Source organism: Eubalaena glacialis, chromosome 19 (genome assembly GCF_028564815.1).
Source record: "Eubalaena glacialis isolate mEubGla1 chromosome 19, mEubGla1.1.hap2.+ XY, whole genome shotgun sequence".
Lineage (NCBI taxonomy): Eukaryota > Metazoa > Chordata > Mammalia > Artiodactyla > Balaenidae > Eubalaena > Eubalaena glacialis.
This window is the reverse complement of record NC_083734.1, coordinates 23,615,443-23,631,453: the sequence shown is the minus strand read 5'-3', so window position 1 is coordinate 23,631,453 and position 16,011 is coordinate 23,615,443. Positions and strand designations below refer to the sequence as shown.

The 16,011-nt window shown below is 36.7% G+C and overlaps 1 protein-coding gene across 3 annotated transcripts in view; it reads left to right on the top strand.

Moving 5' to 3' along the window:
- Positions 1–16,011, top strand: part of USP32 (ubiquitin specific peptidase 32) — a 208,035-nt gene that overhangs the window by 180,195 nt on the left and 11,829 nt on the right. For all 3 annotated transcript variants that reach the window (XM_061175432.1, XM_061175431.1, XM_061175430.1), the window contains 8 exons: positions 187–292; positions 1,360–1,533; positions 2,329–2,503; positions 3,041–3,192; positions 4,254–4,365; positions 5,638–5,849; positions 11,108–11,292; positions 15,126–15,212. In XM_061175432.1, coding sequence (XP_061031415.1) covers positions 187–292; positions 1,360–1,533; positions 2,329–2,503; positions 3,041–3,192; positions 4,254–4,365; positions 5,638–5,849; positions 11,108–11,292; positions 15,126–15,212 — 1,203 coding nt within the window. The remainder of the gene's footprint in view (positions 1–186; positions 293–1,359; positions 1,534–2,328; positions 2,504–3,040; positions 3,193–4,253; positions 4,366–5,637; positions 5,850–11,107; positions 11,293–15,125; positions 15,213–16,011) is intronic.

The following is a 16,011-nucleotide window of genomic DNA, read 5'->3' as shown; positions in this document are numbered from 1 at the left end:
TTCACCCTGGGGGAGGAAAGTCTTAATCTTATTTGCCCTATTAAGCGTGAAGTAAGGACCAAATGCTACTTCTCTTATTTTGAAAAGATATTTTGATCTGAGAAAACAGACTCTAGGCATTTCTGTGTCCACATGATTGTGATTTATAAGAATCTTTGGCAACAAATCTTCCTCTCAAACTTCTAGGACAAATCCCATTGGTATGAAGGGGCATATGGCTAAATGCTATGGGGATTTAGTACAGGAACTTTGGAGTGGAACTCAGAAGAATGTTGCTCCATTAAAGCTTCGGGTAAGCATGTTAAAATAATATAAAGGTATTTAAGTCCTAAGCAGTTATTTAAGTAACTATTTTTCTCTATGTGTTTTTTATATTTAGCTTTTTAGTTTTAGTGTAATGTTTTTGGGTCCTTCACAAGGCATAAACTGGATGTCAGATACTTTTACTTCTTCACATATATGCAAAATACTACTATAGACATAGTGGGTAGAAAAAGATCAAAAGTATAGTCTAAATTTGGGATGCCATTCATTTTACTAATTTATCAGGTATCTTACTTGTATATACAGTAAACCTTTCTTTCTTAATCCTTCACTATTAGCAGTATTCTAACTGCAAGGTAGACCTGAGTCTAATTAATGATACTCCGTACATTTTTAACATTACTAAGATAATTAGTTCTATCTGTAGAATTTTAAAAAGTAGCAGAAAGAAAGAATGTAATTAATGGATACAAATTTGACATTAATATCATATGCAGTGAATTCTAGTTGATGTTAGGATTACCACTGTAATAATTGTGTATTAACTCATTTAATCTTCTAAATGGCCCTACAGTATAAAGCGACATTATTATCCCCATTTTATGGCTCAGGAAACTAAGACTCATAGCAGTCAAATAGCTTGTCCAAGGTTGCAAGCTCGTTACTAAGTCCTCACAGTTGAACATGAGGCTGTTCTGCCTCTAATAATAAAAGTTAGGATACAACAAGACCAGAAAAGCTAACTGTAAAAGAAAACATTATAAAAAGGAATCTTCCAATGTGAGCAAATGCTATTTTAATATTTCCATCTTGTATATTAAATAGCTATGTACCTAAAGAACTGTTTGCTTATATGATGCTAAACCAGGACATAGGATTGGCCATAATACTTTTTTGGGACTGGGGGAGGGAACATCATTTGAGATTAAGATTAGAAAGATTTCATGATTATCCAAAATATATTTGCTGAAATAGAGACAGACTAAATACTATACTATTTATCTTCTTCTAATGCCTCTGATAGAATTATGGGCATGTTCATTCTAAACTTTATGAGATAGCAAATAATGAGTTTGATTCCTCTTATATTTATAGTGGACCATAGCAAAATATGCTCCCAGGTTTAATGGGTTCCAGCAACAAGACTCCCAAGAACTTCTGGCTTTTCTCTTGGATGGTCTTCATGAAGATCTCAACCGAGTCCATGAGAAGCCATATGTGGAACTAAAGGACAGTGATGGCCGACCAGACTGGGAAGTAGCTGCAGAGGTTTGTCAGTTTTGAGTTTCTAATGTAAGCAATAGATAAAATATTCTGACCACAAATATGTGTTGCACAACTTAAATGCTAACTAAACTATTCTGCGGTCAGAATTTTACTGCGAAAATGAAGGAATTGATATTTCTCTGCTTATTTCTTGTGCAGTAATCCTAAAACAAAGCATCTTTAATGAAAATAGAAAAATGTTTCCTCTTCAATGTAAATTTGGGGGAGAGGATGTAGGAATAATTATTCAGTAGAAATTTAGGAGTCCCCATAATTGCTAAAGTAATGTGTACAGTGACCAATAGGCATATTTTTTCCGCTTTTTAATGGACAAAGAACTCATCATTGTTACCATGGTAAGAAGAAAGAAAAAAATAGGGTTTTCCATCTGAATTTAATACTTTATAGATTGAGCAGAAAGAATCACATTCTATTCTGGACCGCCAGGGAAGTCCCGATGGTGGTATTTTTAAAGAAGGGAAATACGTAAGCCAAAAGCTGCCTATACGGAGTGATCTGGCTGTGTCACTACAGTCTAGATTTACCCCAGTGAGTGCTGCTGCTACACTTGGCAGCTCTTCTGTTACCACTGTTGCCAGAATTCTTGAAGTATTTTATGTATTTCTCTACTATCTCAATAGGCAATATATTTTAAATTACATATCCGACTTGTAAATTTGTAGGCACAAAGCTTTTATTTTTTAAGGGTTATATTCTTGACATTTAAATCTAATATATTTAACCATTTTCTTTGAATTTGGGGAGATAAAAAATTTCTCTAATCTTTTTTCTTGCTAGGCCTGGGACAACCATCTGAGGAGAAATAGATCAATCGTTGTGGATTTGTTCCATGGGCAGCTAAGGTCCCAAGTCAAATGCAAGACATGTGGGCATATAAGTGTCCGATTTGACCCTTTCAATTTTTTGTCTTTGCCACTACCGATGGACAGTTATATGCACTTAGAAATAACAGGTGGGTCGCAAAGTTATGAAAAATTATTTAATTCCATTGTCTTTTACCTTATTCAAGCAGCCTGAATTTGTAAGTATAGTCATTTGTGTATAATGCGTTCTCATCAAGATTGGTAGTCAGCATGTTATAATTTTTTTTTTTTTATTTTATTGGTGTTAGTTGGTTTACAGTGTTGTGAGCGTGTTACAATTTAACAATCTACTTTCAGGCATGATCTGAGGTTTGAAAGACTTGGAACATGGGTCTATTTTTGTGCCCATTGAGTCTTCTGTTAGTTTCAAATGTGCCAGGAACTCTCTTTAAAATCTTGCAAAGCCACTCACACTTCTGTATCAGATGAATATTCAAAAAATAATGATTTTACTTAAGATTATCTTTAAGCACCATCTGTCGTAGTGTTTACATATAAAATTAAAATTCTAGACTGAAATGTTTGCTATTTCCAAGTCTCTCTCTCACACGCACACAGACACACACAGTGTAAAGCTTTCAATGAAACCTGAATTTTACTGGTAAAAAATCTTTTCTCTTTACTAGTTATTACGTTGGATGGTACTACCCCTGTACGATATGGACTAAGACTGAATATGGATGAAAAGTACACAGGTTTAAAAAAACAGCTGAGCGATCTCTGTGGACTTAAATCAGAACAGATCCTTCTTGCAGAAGTACATGGTTCCAACATAAAGGTGATATTAACTGTTCTTTTTAGGAAACTCTTGATTCCATCCTTCAAAGATCACAGTTTTCTCAATTAATTATTGTGTCAAATGACCAAGGGAGATAATAAAACACAACAAAAACTGGAAAAAATTTGTGAAGTTTTTCGTTCTAGAAGAAACTTAAAAGAGTTGTCCACCAGAATAAAAGAGTAGTAATGACGGTGGTATTTTTATTATTATTTTTGGCCACACTGCATGACATGCGGGATCTTAGTTCCCCTACAAGGGATCGAACCCATGTCCCCTGCAGTGGAGGCACAGAGTCTTAATCACTGGACCACCAGGGAAGTCCCAATGGTGGTATTTTTAAAGAAGGGAAATATGTAAGCCCAAAGCTACCTATACGGAGTGATCTAGATGTCTCACTACAGTCTAGATTTACCCCCAGTGACTGCTGCTGCTACACCTAACAGCTCTTCTGTATTACCACTATTGCTAGAACTCTTAAAGTATTTTATGTATGTATGAATGTGTTCTTTTAGTACTTTTTTTTTTAGTACTTTTATGAATATATATACCTGGCCTTTCAACACACTAAGAAATTAAAGAGTAAAGACAAAGTGACACAAATCACTTCTTCTTGCATACCAGCTGGAGAAACAAGAAATTTAATAAATATATTGCCTACCCTGAATTGAGCTCCTACCACTGGTATTATTTATATTCATCTTCGGGGTTTCTGAACAAACTCCCACCTCTTTGACATTTTTTTTCATATGTAATGCGGAGGTGAGATCTCTCTGGGGATTTTGGGTTTAGATTCTTGAAATGACGGACAAAACTTAAGAAGTCAATTATACACATCATACTGCCCTCCTATGAAAGGGGATAATGGTTTTGTCAGGAAGGTTAGTTTTCACTTAGTTTATCAAGCTTTCATTTATAGTTATTTTAGAAAAATTATTCGGACATCTTATTTGTTTTACTGATAAAAGGATCTAAGACATTTGCTTCAGATATATCAGAGAGGTGATTCTCCATTTTATCTGAAACATCTCCCCCTTCTCATCTCGCCTCTTTTTCTATAGAATTTCCCTCAGGACAACCAGAAAGTACGACTCTCAGTGAGTGGATTTTTGTGTGCATTTGAAATTCCCATCCCTGGATCTCCAATTTCAGCTCCTAGTCCAGTACAGACAGGTAAGATAGAACTAGAGCTCCTTCTCATGATTTTAGCTTTGAATAACAGTCTAAGGGTTGTCATCCTTTTTAGGCTTTTGTTTAGGCTAAAAATATTAGAGCAAAAGAATTTTGGAGCCTGAAGGAAACCTTGGTGATCATTTATCTCAAATCCTCATTTTATAGGTGAGGAACCTAAAATTCAGAGAACCTAACTAAGTTAGATAGGTAGTTATTAGCTAAATCTACCACTGGAATTCAGATCTCCTTTAACTCTTTTATCTAATGTTAACATGGTAGCAGATGGTATGAGAGAAATGTACTATCAGAAAACAAAATAATAAATTTGACTAAAAAGGAATCTGTTTATCTAATATTGCCTGTGATTTAATATGGTCATCCAATGAGTCTTTTTGGCCATTAGTGGGGTTTGTCTCCTCTTTATACTGTTGGCAGTTAGATTCATTCCCCAACTATAACGTGCTTCAGAGAGAATGAGGCTCCTCTCACTGGCACTCAGCAGATAGTACTGATGGTTGGGTTGGTGGATGATTTAACATTGCTTTTTGGTTATCATCACTGTCCAATAGAACTCTCTGCAATGAGGAAAAGTTTCTGTAATCTTTGCCATCCAATACAGTTATCTATTAGTCACATGGACTGTTTAGCACTTGAAATGTGGCTAGTGAAAGGGAGGAAATGCACTTTTAATTTAATTTTAATTTAAAAAGCAGTGACTTTCATCAGCTGTAGCAAATGTTTCACTCTGGTGGGGCAGGTTGCTACTGGGGGAGGCTGTGCTGGGTGGGGGCAGGCAGCAGGTGGGAAATCTCTACCTTGCTCTTTATTTTATTGAGTCTAAAACTGCCCTAAAAAATAGTCTTTTTTAAAAATTAAACCATTTTTTAAAAACCCATCATCTGGCTAGGGACTACCGTCTTAGAACATTTCTAGAAGAATGGAGAAATGAATTTTTAGAGGAGAAGAAAAAGAAAAGCAGTAGAACTGTTTTCGTGCCACAACATGGTGCTAATAAAGACTGTTGGAAAAATTCTACTTACTCTTTCTATCAGTTACTCGTGCTTTGTCATTTAGTCGGAAGTGTGAGTTATCAAGGTAAAATCTGAAGTTAAAATCTTCCAATTAATCTAGAATTATCATTTGACCTATGATTCCTCCCTGTCCTCTGTTAAAAGAGACTGTCAGTGGTCTGGGTCCCAGCGATATTTGAGAAAAGAGCAAAGATAAAGGTACCACAGACTTGTGATGCTATACTTATCTTTGAATTTGTAGATTTTTCCTCTTCCCCGTCTACAAATGGAATGTTCACCCTAACCACCAATGGGGACCTGCCTCGATCAATATTCATCCCCAATGGAATGCCAAACACTGTTGTGCCATGTGGAACTGAGAAAAACTTCACAAATGGAATGGTGAATGGTCATATGCCATCTCTTCCTGACAGTTCCTTTACAGGCTACATCATTGCAGTCCACCGAAAAATGGTTAGTTTAATGTTAGGCAAGTTACTGCTGGTCTTGCCAGTGTTATTTATGAAACAGCCATTTTCTGTCTTTGCAACATGTTCAGTGTGTGCACTTTCACTGTGTTGTGTTCTAAGTGATTGCGGTGTGTTCTAAGTGATTGCAGCCAGGATTTAATATCACACAGACGGCCTACGTATGAAATGACATTCCTCACTCATGTATCGAGCAGCAACAGGAGAGCTGGTGCATCTGAATATAGTACTACCGTCTTTAAAAAGTTTGTGGCTCCTATATGTTCATGTAGCCGTGTACATCTTCTCCGCCATATAAGTGTAGATGCCTTTGGAGAAGGTTTTGTTTGTTTGTTTTGGAGGGAGAAACAAGAAGATTCTTGGGCAAGACAAGTTGTTTCCTAGGACTGCTGTAACAAATTACCACAAACTTGGTGGCTTAAAACAACAGAAATTAATTCTTTCACAGTTATGAAGGCCGGAAGTCTGAAATCAAGACATCAACAGGGTTGTGCCCCCTCCATAGGTTTTAGGAGACAATCCTTCTTGCCTCTTCCAACTTGTACAGGCATTCCTTAGCTTGTGGCTGTATAACTCCAATCTCTGCATCTGTCTTGGCCTTCTTCTCCTTCTTCCTCTGCCTTTCACTGATAAGAACAATTGTCATAGGATTTAGGGGCCATCCAAATAATCCAGGATGATATCTCAGTTTAATTACATATGCAAAAACCCTTTTGCCGTATAGGGTCACATTCGTAATTTCTAGGAGTTAGGATGTGGACATATCTTTTTGGGGACCACCAAAATTCACTACAGAAATCATTTATCATAAAATTATCATTTATTCAAAAAACTAAGTACCAAGAAAAAAATTAAATACCTGGAAATAAACTTTACAAAAAATATACAAGGTATCTGTATAGAAAACAATAAAATATTATTGCTAGAAATTAAAGAAGACTCAGATGTTTGAAGGAACAGACCGTATTCATGGATTAGAAGACTCAGTATTTCAAAGATATCCGTTCTCCACAAACAAATCTACAGATTCAATGCACAATCCCAATAAAAATGCATATTCTGTATGTGTATGCTTGTGTGCGTATAACTTGATAAGCTGATTCTAATATATGGAAGCACAAAGCACTAAAATAACCAAGACAGTCTTGAAGAAGAACAAAACATGAAGAATTGAGCTACCAGATATCATGATTTTATAAAGCAATGATACTTGAGACATTGTGATATTGGTGTGAGAAAAGACAAATAGACCAATGGAATAAAACAGAGAGCCCAGAAACAGGTTCACATATGTATGAACACTTGATTTATAACAAAGATGGCATTACAGAGCAGTGAAAGACAGTTTTCTCGGTAAATGGAGCTGGGATAATTAAATAACCATATGAAACTTGACACACCTACCTCTCACCACATAAAAATCAATTCCAGGTGGACTGCAGAATTAAATATGAAGGCAAAACAGAAAAGCAGACCCTAGAAGATAATAAACGTGAATATATTCATGACCTTGGTTTAGAGAAAAAGACTTCTTGAATAGGACACAGAAAGCACTAACCATAAAAGAAAAGATTGATAAATTGTACATCATTAAAATTATGAACTTCAGTTTCATCAAAAGACATCACTAAGAAAGTAAAAGGCAAGCCTAGGAGTAGAAGATGTTTGTAACTCATGTAACCAACAAAAAGGCTCAATCCAGAAAATATAAAGGACTCCTATAAGTCACTGAGAAAAAACAATTCAATAAAAAAATGGCTAATACTTAAATAGGCACATCACAGAAAGGATATCCAAATAGCCAATAATCATATAAAAAAGTGATGAGCCACACTACTAATTAGGGAAGTGCAAATTAAAATCACATTACAAAGACTTCCCTGGTGGCGCAGTGGTTAAGAATCTGCCTGCCAATGCAGGGGACACGGGTTCGAGCCCTGGTCCGGGAAGATCCCACATGCCGCGGAGCAACTAAGCCTGTGCACCACAACTACTGAGCCTGAGCTCTAGAACCCACGCGCCACAACTACTGAGCCTGCATGCCACAACTACTGAAGCCCACAGCCTAGAGCCCTTGCTCCACAACAAGAGAAGCCACCGCAATGAGAAGCCCGCGCACCACAATAAAGAGCAGCCTGCGCTCTCCGCAACTAGAGAAGACTGCGTGCGGCAACGAAGACCCAAGGCAGCCAAAAATAAATAATTTTTTTAAAAAACCCACATTACAATATCACTGCACACCCACCAGAATAGTTATCATTATTAAACAGGTTGACAGTGTTGGTAAGAATAATTGAGCAACAGGAACTCTCATACACTGCTGATGAGAGTGTACATTAATACGGCTACTTGTAAAACTAGTTTTCTAATTAAAGATAAGTAATTCCACTATTCCATTTTGTGTTTTTATGAAAACACAAAATAAAACCACTAAATGTCCATTAGTAGTAGAAAGGATAAGGAAGTTGAGACATGGTCATATAATAGAATATTATACAGCAATGAAAATGAATGAACTTTTAGTTATACCCAACATAAATGAATCTCATAAACATAATGTGGGAAAGAAGCCAGACACAAAAGAAATACCAATAATATGATTCTATTTATAAATAAAAACTTTAAAGAGAGGGAAAATGAAATTTACTGTTTATGCGTAGGGTGTAAAATGATAAAGAAAAGCAAAGAATTGATTACCATAAAATTCAGCAAAACTGTTACCTTTAGGAGAAAGGAAGAATTTGTGATTGGGAGGAAGCAAGAGGAAGGCTTTGGAGTGCTGGCTGAATTGTTTCTTGACCTGACTGGTGATTACACAACTATTTGCTTTGTGATAATTCTTTGAAATGTATTTTTTCCCTCCTTTGAATCAGTAACTCCTGAGTTAAAGTGATTTTCTGACCATGTGAACAATGTTCTATGGAACATATTCTAAACAGGATTGTATGAGTGGACATCCTAGAGAATTAAGGGATATATTTGCGTCTTGGAATTTTGTTTAAGCACAGCTCCAACAAGTCCCATCAGCTAAAATAATTGGGATGATTCATTCATTTCCCCATGTCTTTTTTAATGGAGCATTATCAGATTATATATTAAGAACACTGATGTATTTTTAATCTTTCTTAGAGAACAGCTCTCTTCAGTTATCATGTATATGTTACATAAAGTGCTTTTAAGTACTAAAGCATTATATATAGGTTTTTGTAATTATTGGACCATAAAGCCATATTATCAGCTCTAAATTTTCACCTTTTAACCAGTTCCCTGTTTCCAGTTTCCTTCATGATCTGGCAGCTTCTTTGGGGAATGCCTAAAATTGATTTTACCATCTGTCCCAAGTCAACTCCCTTTTCCCATTATTCATGTGAAAGGCAACACCGTTCTTCCATGCTAAAGGCTAAAGGCTAGAAGTGTTCTTAGATTTTTTTCCCCCTTCTAAAACCCTATATTCAGTATATCATTATGCCTTTTAATTTCTTCTTTCAAAATACTACTTGAATTTACCATTTTTTGTCATTTTCATTGCCACCTTCTTCTTTCAGACCCTTTGATCTCATGGTTGACTTACTTTGAAAGTATTTTTCTTCTACTCCCTTCTACAAGATAGAAAAAGAAGGGGAATAAGGCAAGGTAACATAGGCAAGAATATGCAGAGACTAAAGGGAGAAATAGTGTGTTGACACAACAACTAAAGGGAAGTCAGTTTCAAAAAAAGAATTAAGAAAGAAAGATATGGTTACATAGGCCAGAGACATCAAAAAGAATGAAAACTGAGAAGTTCGGCTGTGTAACCAAGTAAAGAAATAGGGCAAGAACTTAGCACAGTTAGGTCAAGTGAGTTTTTTCAGATTAGAGAAAAAGTCGTTAGGAGAGGACAAAAGGACAATTCCTGGTGCAGTAAAGCTGGGAGCATTAGCCCATGAGGAACTGAGCAGGTATGGGCCACAGGGCCCTGGGAGAAGTTACCTTCAAGAGGATGAAAATTGTGTGGGTTTAGAAGAGAAATACAGGGACTTCCCTGGTGACACAGTGGTTAAGAATCCACCTGACAAGGCAGGGGACACGGGTTTGAGCCCTGGTCCAGGAAGACCCCACATGCCACAGAGCAATTAAGCCCGTGCACCACAACTACTGAGCCCATGTGCCACAGCTACTGAAGCCCACGCAGCTAGAGCCCGTGCTGTGCAACAAGAGAAGCCACCACAATGAGAAGCCTGCGCACCGCAATGAAGAGTAGCCCCCGCTTGCCGCAACTAGAGAAAGCCCGCGCGCAGCAACGAAGACCCAACGCAGCCAAAAATAAATTAATTAAAAAAAAAAAAAAAGAAGAGAAATACACTGAGAAGAGTAAAGAAATAGTTGCTTAAATGACCTCATTTATTTAGTAAAATAAGTCATCTACCGAGAGTTGGCGTGGAAGAAAAGTAGAAGTTTTAGGAGAGAAAAACTCATCTAAGTTTTTTGATTTTTAAAAAATAGTTCTGAACTCTGTCCACATTTCTGTGGGTCTTATAATAATATAACTACCAACACATGAAATGGGGTCTTAAAATCATGTATTTAGCTAATCTTAAGTGAATAACGGCAAAATAAAATACTTGAGGATCTGAAATAAGAGTCTTTTCACTTAGAAACTAGTGGGTTTATAAGTTGTTGGCTTAGCTTCTCTACTATATAAAGACCAAACTTAAAGAATTAAATGTCCAAGCGCTCATCAGCTTTTTTGAGTAATCCTGCAACTCCCAGCAACCTTTCTATTATACTGAACCTTTGTTTTAAGCCATCATTTCCAAGCTAATTCTGTGCAGTATCTCCATGTTAAGAAATGATAAAAATCTCCTTTAACATACTCAAAGCAAACGTTTCAAAAGTTTACCTTACTTTTATCCTATCGTGTAATTAAGAATATGATTTTTAATTTTTTTACATATGATTCTGTGTGTGTGAGAAATGTTTATCAGAGAAGAACTACGCAGTTTGAAAATATTAAATGCTGAAAACCCAAGTTTGATAGATAGAGAGCAACTCTGAAATTGGCAATACCTCAACCTTTCAGTGATTCCACTTTGAATAACCATTCTCTTCATATTAATAAAAGATGGTCCTATAAATAAAGAGAAGTGTGATAGCGACCAAGTTGAAAATGGTAGTGATGCCTGTTTTTGGCAGTCTTAGAAGAATGAAAGGGAGGAATCAGAGGCCTATCTTCTCCGCTCTTTCTTCTCTTGTTTGTACATACAGATGAGGACAGAACTGTATTTCCTGTCATCTCAGAAGAATCGCCCCAGCCTTTTTGGAATGCCTCTGATTGTTCCGTGTACTGTGCATACCCGGAAGAAAGACCTGTATGATGCGGTTTGGATTCAAGTATCTCGATTAGCCAGCCCACTCCCACCTCAGGAAGCTAGTAATCATGCGCAAGATTGGTGAGTTTCAGGGCATCTTCCTAGATCTTTGGTTTCCAAATGTAGAAAAAGAATTTATGTGAATTCTGTGTGATTTATAGGACCCATTCCATGTCAGGTTAATCACTCCTTGAAGAACCATCCAGAGAACATACAGTTCAACCATTTGGTTTGGTCTTTTGAGTAGGAGAGACTGTACACCTTCCTTTCATCACCTAGACATTCCAGTGTCTAATAATCGTTGTATTCTCTGATCTCTTACCTAAATCTTTCTGGCTAGTATTTTATATGCTTCGGGTAATATCCTTGGCTTCTGTTACTACAAAAGTAGAGAGTATGAATTCACCAGGAAATTTGCATCATCTCAACCCTCTGAAATTCCGAATGGGAGCAGTATCTATATGTGCATATCTATACATGAACTCTGAAAAAGTCTCATGCCATAATAATGATTCAGTTGGATTATCTCCCTACCATGTCATTTTAACAATGAGTAATTTCCTAAGTCTTGGTAAAGAAAATAAGCATCTTCTGGTTTTTTTCCATTCCTCTTACCACTGTTCTATTGGATTAGTAAATGTATTTACTTCTAATAATCTTTGGGATTGTGTTGCCTTTTATATCTCATTTGAATTGAAGATCATTTTCTTGTTATCATGGTGCAAGTGGGAGTTCTGCTTCTGTGTTAACTGAGTAAAGAAATTATTTTTGCTGATAGGTTATTTGTTATGGTATGAGGGTCTTTTGATAGTTAGGATAAGGCTTAAGGTAAATAAATTTTAAAGGAAAAGTACAAATAATAGATAAGTGATTTAATTGATGAATGTTGTGTTTAGTAAAAATGACAATAGGGCAAGATTAAATTTGAAGTGAAAATCTAATTGAATTAGAAGGCTTCTAGATGAGGACTTTTCCCAGGGCTTGCTAATGAATCAGATATGGAGTATGAGGGGAGGAGGAATCCAAGCTAGATTTTCAGCCTGAACAATTGTTTGTGAATGCTGGTACCGTTTAATGAAATGAGGAAGACTGGAGAAGGAGTAGGTTTTGGCAAGCGATGACAGGAATCAAGCTAAATTCAAGATCTGTGTTATATTTTCAAGTGAGAAATAGACTTAAGGTCTTTCCAGGAGGTATAAATATAGGTGTCATCAACAAATAGTTGGTATTTAAAGCCCTGAGACCAGTTGATATTATTTAGATAGTAAGAGAGAAGATGCCTAAGATCTAATTCCTGATGCATTCCAGCATTTAGAGGTTGAATAATGGAGGGAGAGACAACAAAGGAGATTCAGAAGGAACAGCCAGTGAAGTAAGAAGAAAACCAGGAGTGAGTAGTGTCCCAGAAGTTAAGTGAAGATAGTGTTTAAGGGAGGACTGATCAGTTTCCAGATGCTACAGAGAGATTAAGAGAAGGACTGGGAATTGACCACTGGATTTGATTAAATGGCAGCCTTTGGTGACCTTGCAAAAGCTGTTTTAGTGGAGTGGTGTAGATGAAGACACAGAGGTTAGAGTAGGTTAAAGAGAAGATGGTCCTACAGACATTCAAAGAATAATAAGAGCTTATCTTTTAGAGATAACACAGTGAAATATTTATGGATGAAAATGATAAAATGCCTCTGATTTTCTTCAAAAGTATCTAGTGGGTCACAGTAGCCAAGAGGTGGAAACAACCCAGAAGTCCATCAACAGATGAATGGATAAACAAAATGTGGTATATACATACAGTGGAGTATTATTCAGCCATAAAAAGGAATGGAGTTCTGATACATACTACAACATGGATGAGCCTTGAAGACATTACACTCAGTGAAATAAGCTAGACACAAAAGGACAAATGTTTGTATGATTCCACTTTTATGAGGTGTATCTCGAATAGGCAAGTTTATAGACAGAAAGTAGATTAGAGGTTAACAAGGTCTGGGGGGAGGGGAATTTATTATTGCTTAATGGGTAGAGTTTCTGTTTGAGGAGATAAAAAGGTTCTGGAGCTGGGTGGTAGTGATAATTGCACAGCATTGTGAATGTACCTAATGCCTCTGAGTTATACACTTAAAATGATTAAATGGTAAATTTTATGTATATTGTACCACATTTTAAAAAATGGAATAAAAGAATCTAGTGGGGCTAGGTAAGGGTATAGATGAAATAAGAGTGGCCAAGAGTTGATGATTAATTGTAGTTGGGTGCTGTTCATTGTACAGTTCTCTACTTTTCTGAGTGTTTATGTCAATAAATTTGAAAATTTAGATTAAATGGACAAATTCCTGGAATTGAGGATCCATGCAAAAGATGATTAGTTTGAGGGACAGTGGATAAGGAGGAAAGTGAGGATTTGAGGGCAGTGATTGGAGGTTTATGTTGGGTCAAAGAATTGTTAGAGTAGTGATACTTGAATAAGTGATCCAAGAAGATAGGAGATGTTTGTTGCAAAGTAGGATGTTTGGAATTGAGATTTTTGGAGATGGTAAAGTCCTTATCATGGCTTCATTACCTTCAGCAGCCATGTAATAGCCACTATCAATTGACAAGATCTAGAATATGACTATTGGAGAGGGTAGATCAATATAGAATGGAGATTATTGTTGGAAGAGAGAAGGCCGAGGAGTTGTTAGATAAGTTACATTGAAGTCACCAAGAGTAATGATGGAAGTGACAGAGAGAAAAACAGTGAACTGGGTTCTAAAATCTTTAGTGAATAAAGAAGAAATGTCCCTACCAAGGAGGAATAGCAAGCAGGTGGTATAATTCAGTAGCAGATGCTACATAGAAACCAGAATTTTACCAGAAGTGGTAAAGAGGAGTAAGGAGGAGACCCATATCACCTTCAGGTTCTGGGGTTTATGAGAAGAAAGCTAGCACTTAAGAGGTGAACTGGAAGCGGAGTCCTCAGGAAAGCCAGGTTTCCGTTAGAGCAAAAAAGTAAAGAAACTTTTTAGAAGAGAGGTGCTGCACAGTTCTCTGCCAGAGTGCTGCCTGGTTGTTTTGTCCCTTTATCTTTCTTTGGATTCCTCACTTACCATTGACCTGGTTTACATTGACATGATACTGGACAGCATGGGCTATCAATAGCCATTCAATCAACAAGTTATGCAGAAAGCTAGGAACTGCTGTGACAGGCATGATACTCACTGTTGCCCTTACAGTGTGTCCTTATCATGGTTTTATTACCTTCAGCAGCCATGCAGTAGCCACTACAAATTGCCAAATGATCCATAAAGTATATTGCTCTTATGTTATAGTCCTTGCATTGCTTCTTATTGGGGCAAGGATGAATAAATTTTTTTTAAGTTGGAGAACTCACAAGGCTATCTTGCAGTTAAGACATTACCCTAAAAATGTTACATAGCTTATAGCTTTAGATAGTTAAGGCAGGGAAAGGGGGTAACTGCCATGTACCACATCAGGGATTCTGATTAAAGAAGCTTCTAAATATATAGTTAGTCAACTCCTCTAATACCATTATGACCTTTCAGCTTTCTGTGGTGTGTCAGTGTTCTTGTCATGGAAGAGGTCTGGTTTAATGTGAATTAAATCTCTTGATAGAGTTAGGGCTGAAGGATAATTAGCATTTGATTTCATGATTAGCTTATTTCATGAAATTTGCGTGGACCACATGGACTCTCTCAGAGACATCTGGCAGTCTGCTGTGTCTCCCCCTCTATAAGCAGGGAGCCCTGAGTGTGGTTGTACAGGGCTGCAGTTAATGGGTTAGGATAACCAGCGTTGAGCTGTCAGTGTGAACATACTGCTCTGACAGATGCCACTTTCTAGGGTTAGTTCAAGAGAAGATGAAAGAGACCTCAACTAAGAAATGTTTCTTATACTCTTTGGTTTATGTTCTGTTTCAGTGATGACAGTATGGGTTATCAGTATCCATTCACTCTACGAGTTGTGCAGAAAGATGGGAACTCCTGTGCTTGGTGCCCATGGTATAGGTAAAGTGACCTTCTGCAAAAGAAAAATTTTAGAATTGCAGCTTCAGATATTATACCTTTTTCATAAGGTTTCCAGTTTTTAGAAATAATAATGAATAATGAGAAGCTTGAAATAAACTTAGGAGTTCTTCATTCATCTCTTCCCTGTGAGGTCTATAGCTAAGTTTTGCTCTTGAGATTTAGCTGGTTTCGTAAACTCTACAATCCTCATCAAATTCGTAGTTTATGACTAACACTTATCATTCTATACCTTCTGCTCCTTAGATATAAATCAGTTTAGCAATTCTGAGCCCAATAAGACATAGTCTATTTACTAGACCTTGCTGGAAGTCTATTTTTGGTTTTTAGAAGAGTTATGGAGATTGATTGGCCATTACTGTCCCAGCTTGGAAAATGCCTGAGTACTGAAGTCAGCCTTCAGAGAACTGTAATAGCTTTAGCAAACTGAGTCTGTATAGGCCTTGGAACCATGGCCTTTGTCATGGTTCCCTCCCCCCCCATAAATTTTTATATATATTTATTTAATGTGCCATTTTACAAACAAGGAAATAGGCATGGTTATGCCAGATAAATTGTCCTACCTCCAAGCATTTCATAACTAAATTTAGAATTTCTTGAGGGTGTATGGTCTCAGATAGCCAATTCCCATATCATTTATTTGCCATAAAGTCCACATATTCATGTGGATTTACAAATGGTTATCAAGTACCTTGAAAAACCAAAGATTTGAGAAGTGATAAGCAGGATTCCCTGAAATAATAATAATTACTAGTACATATTCATGCATTTATCAGTCTGA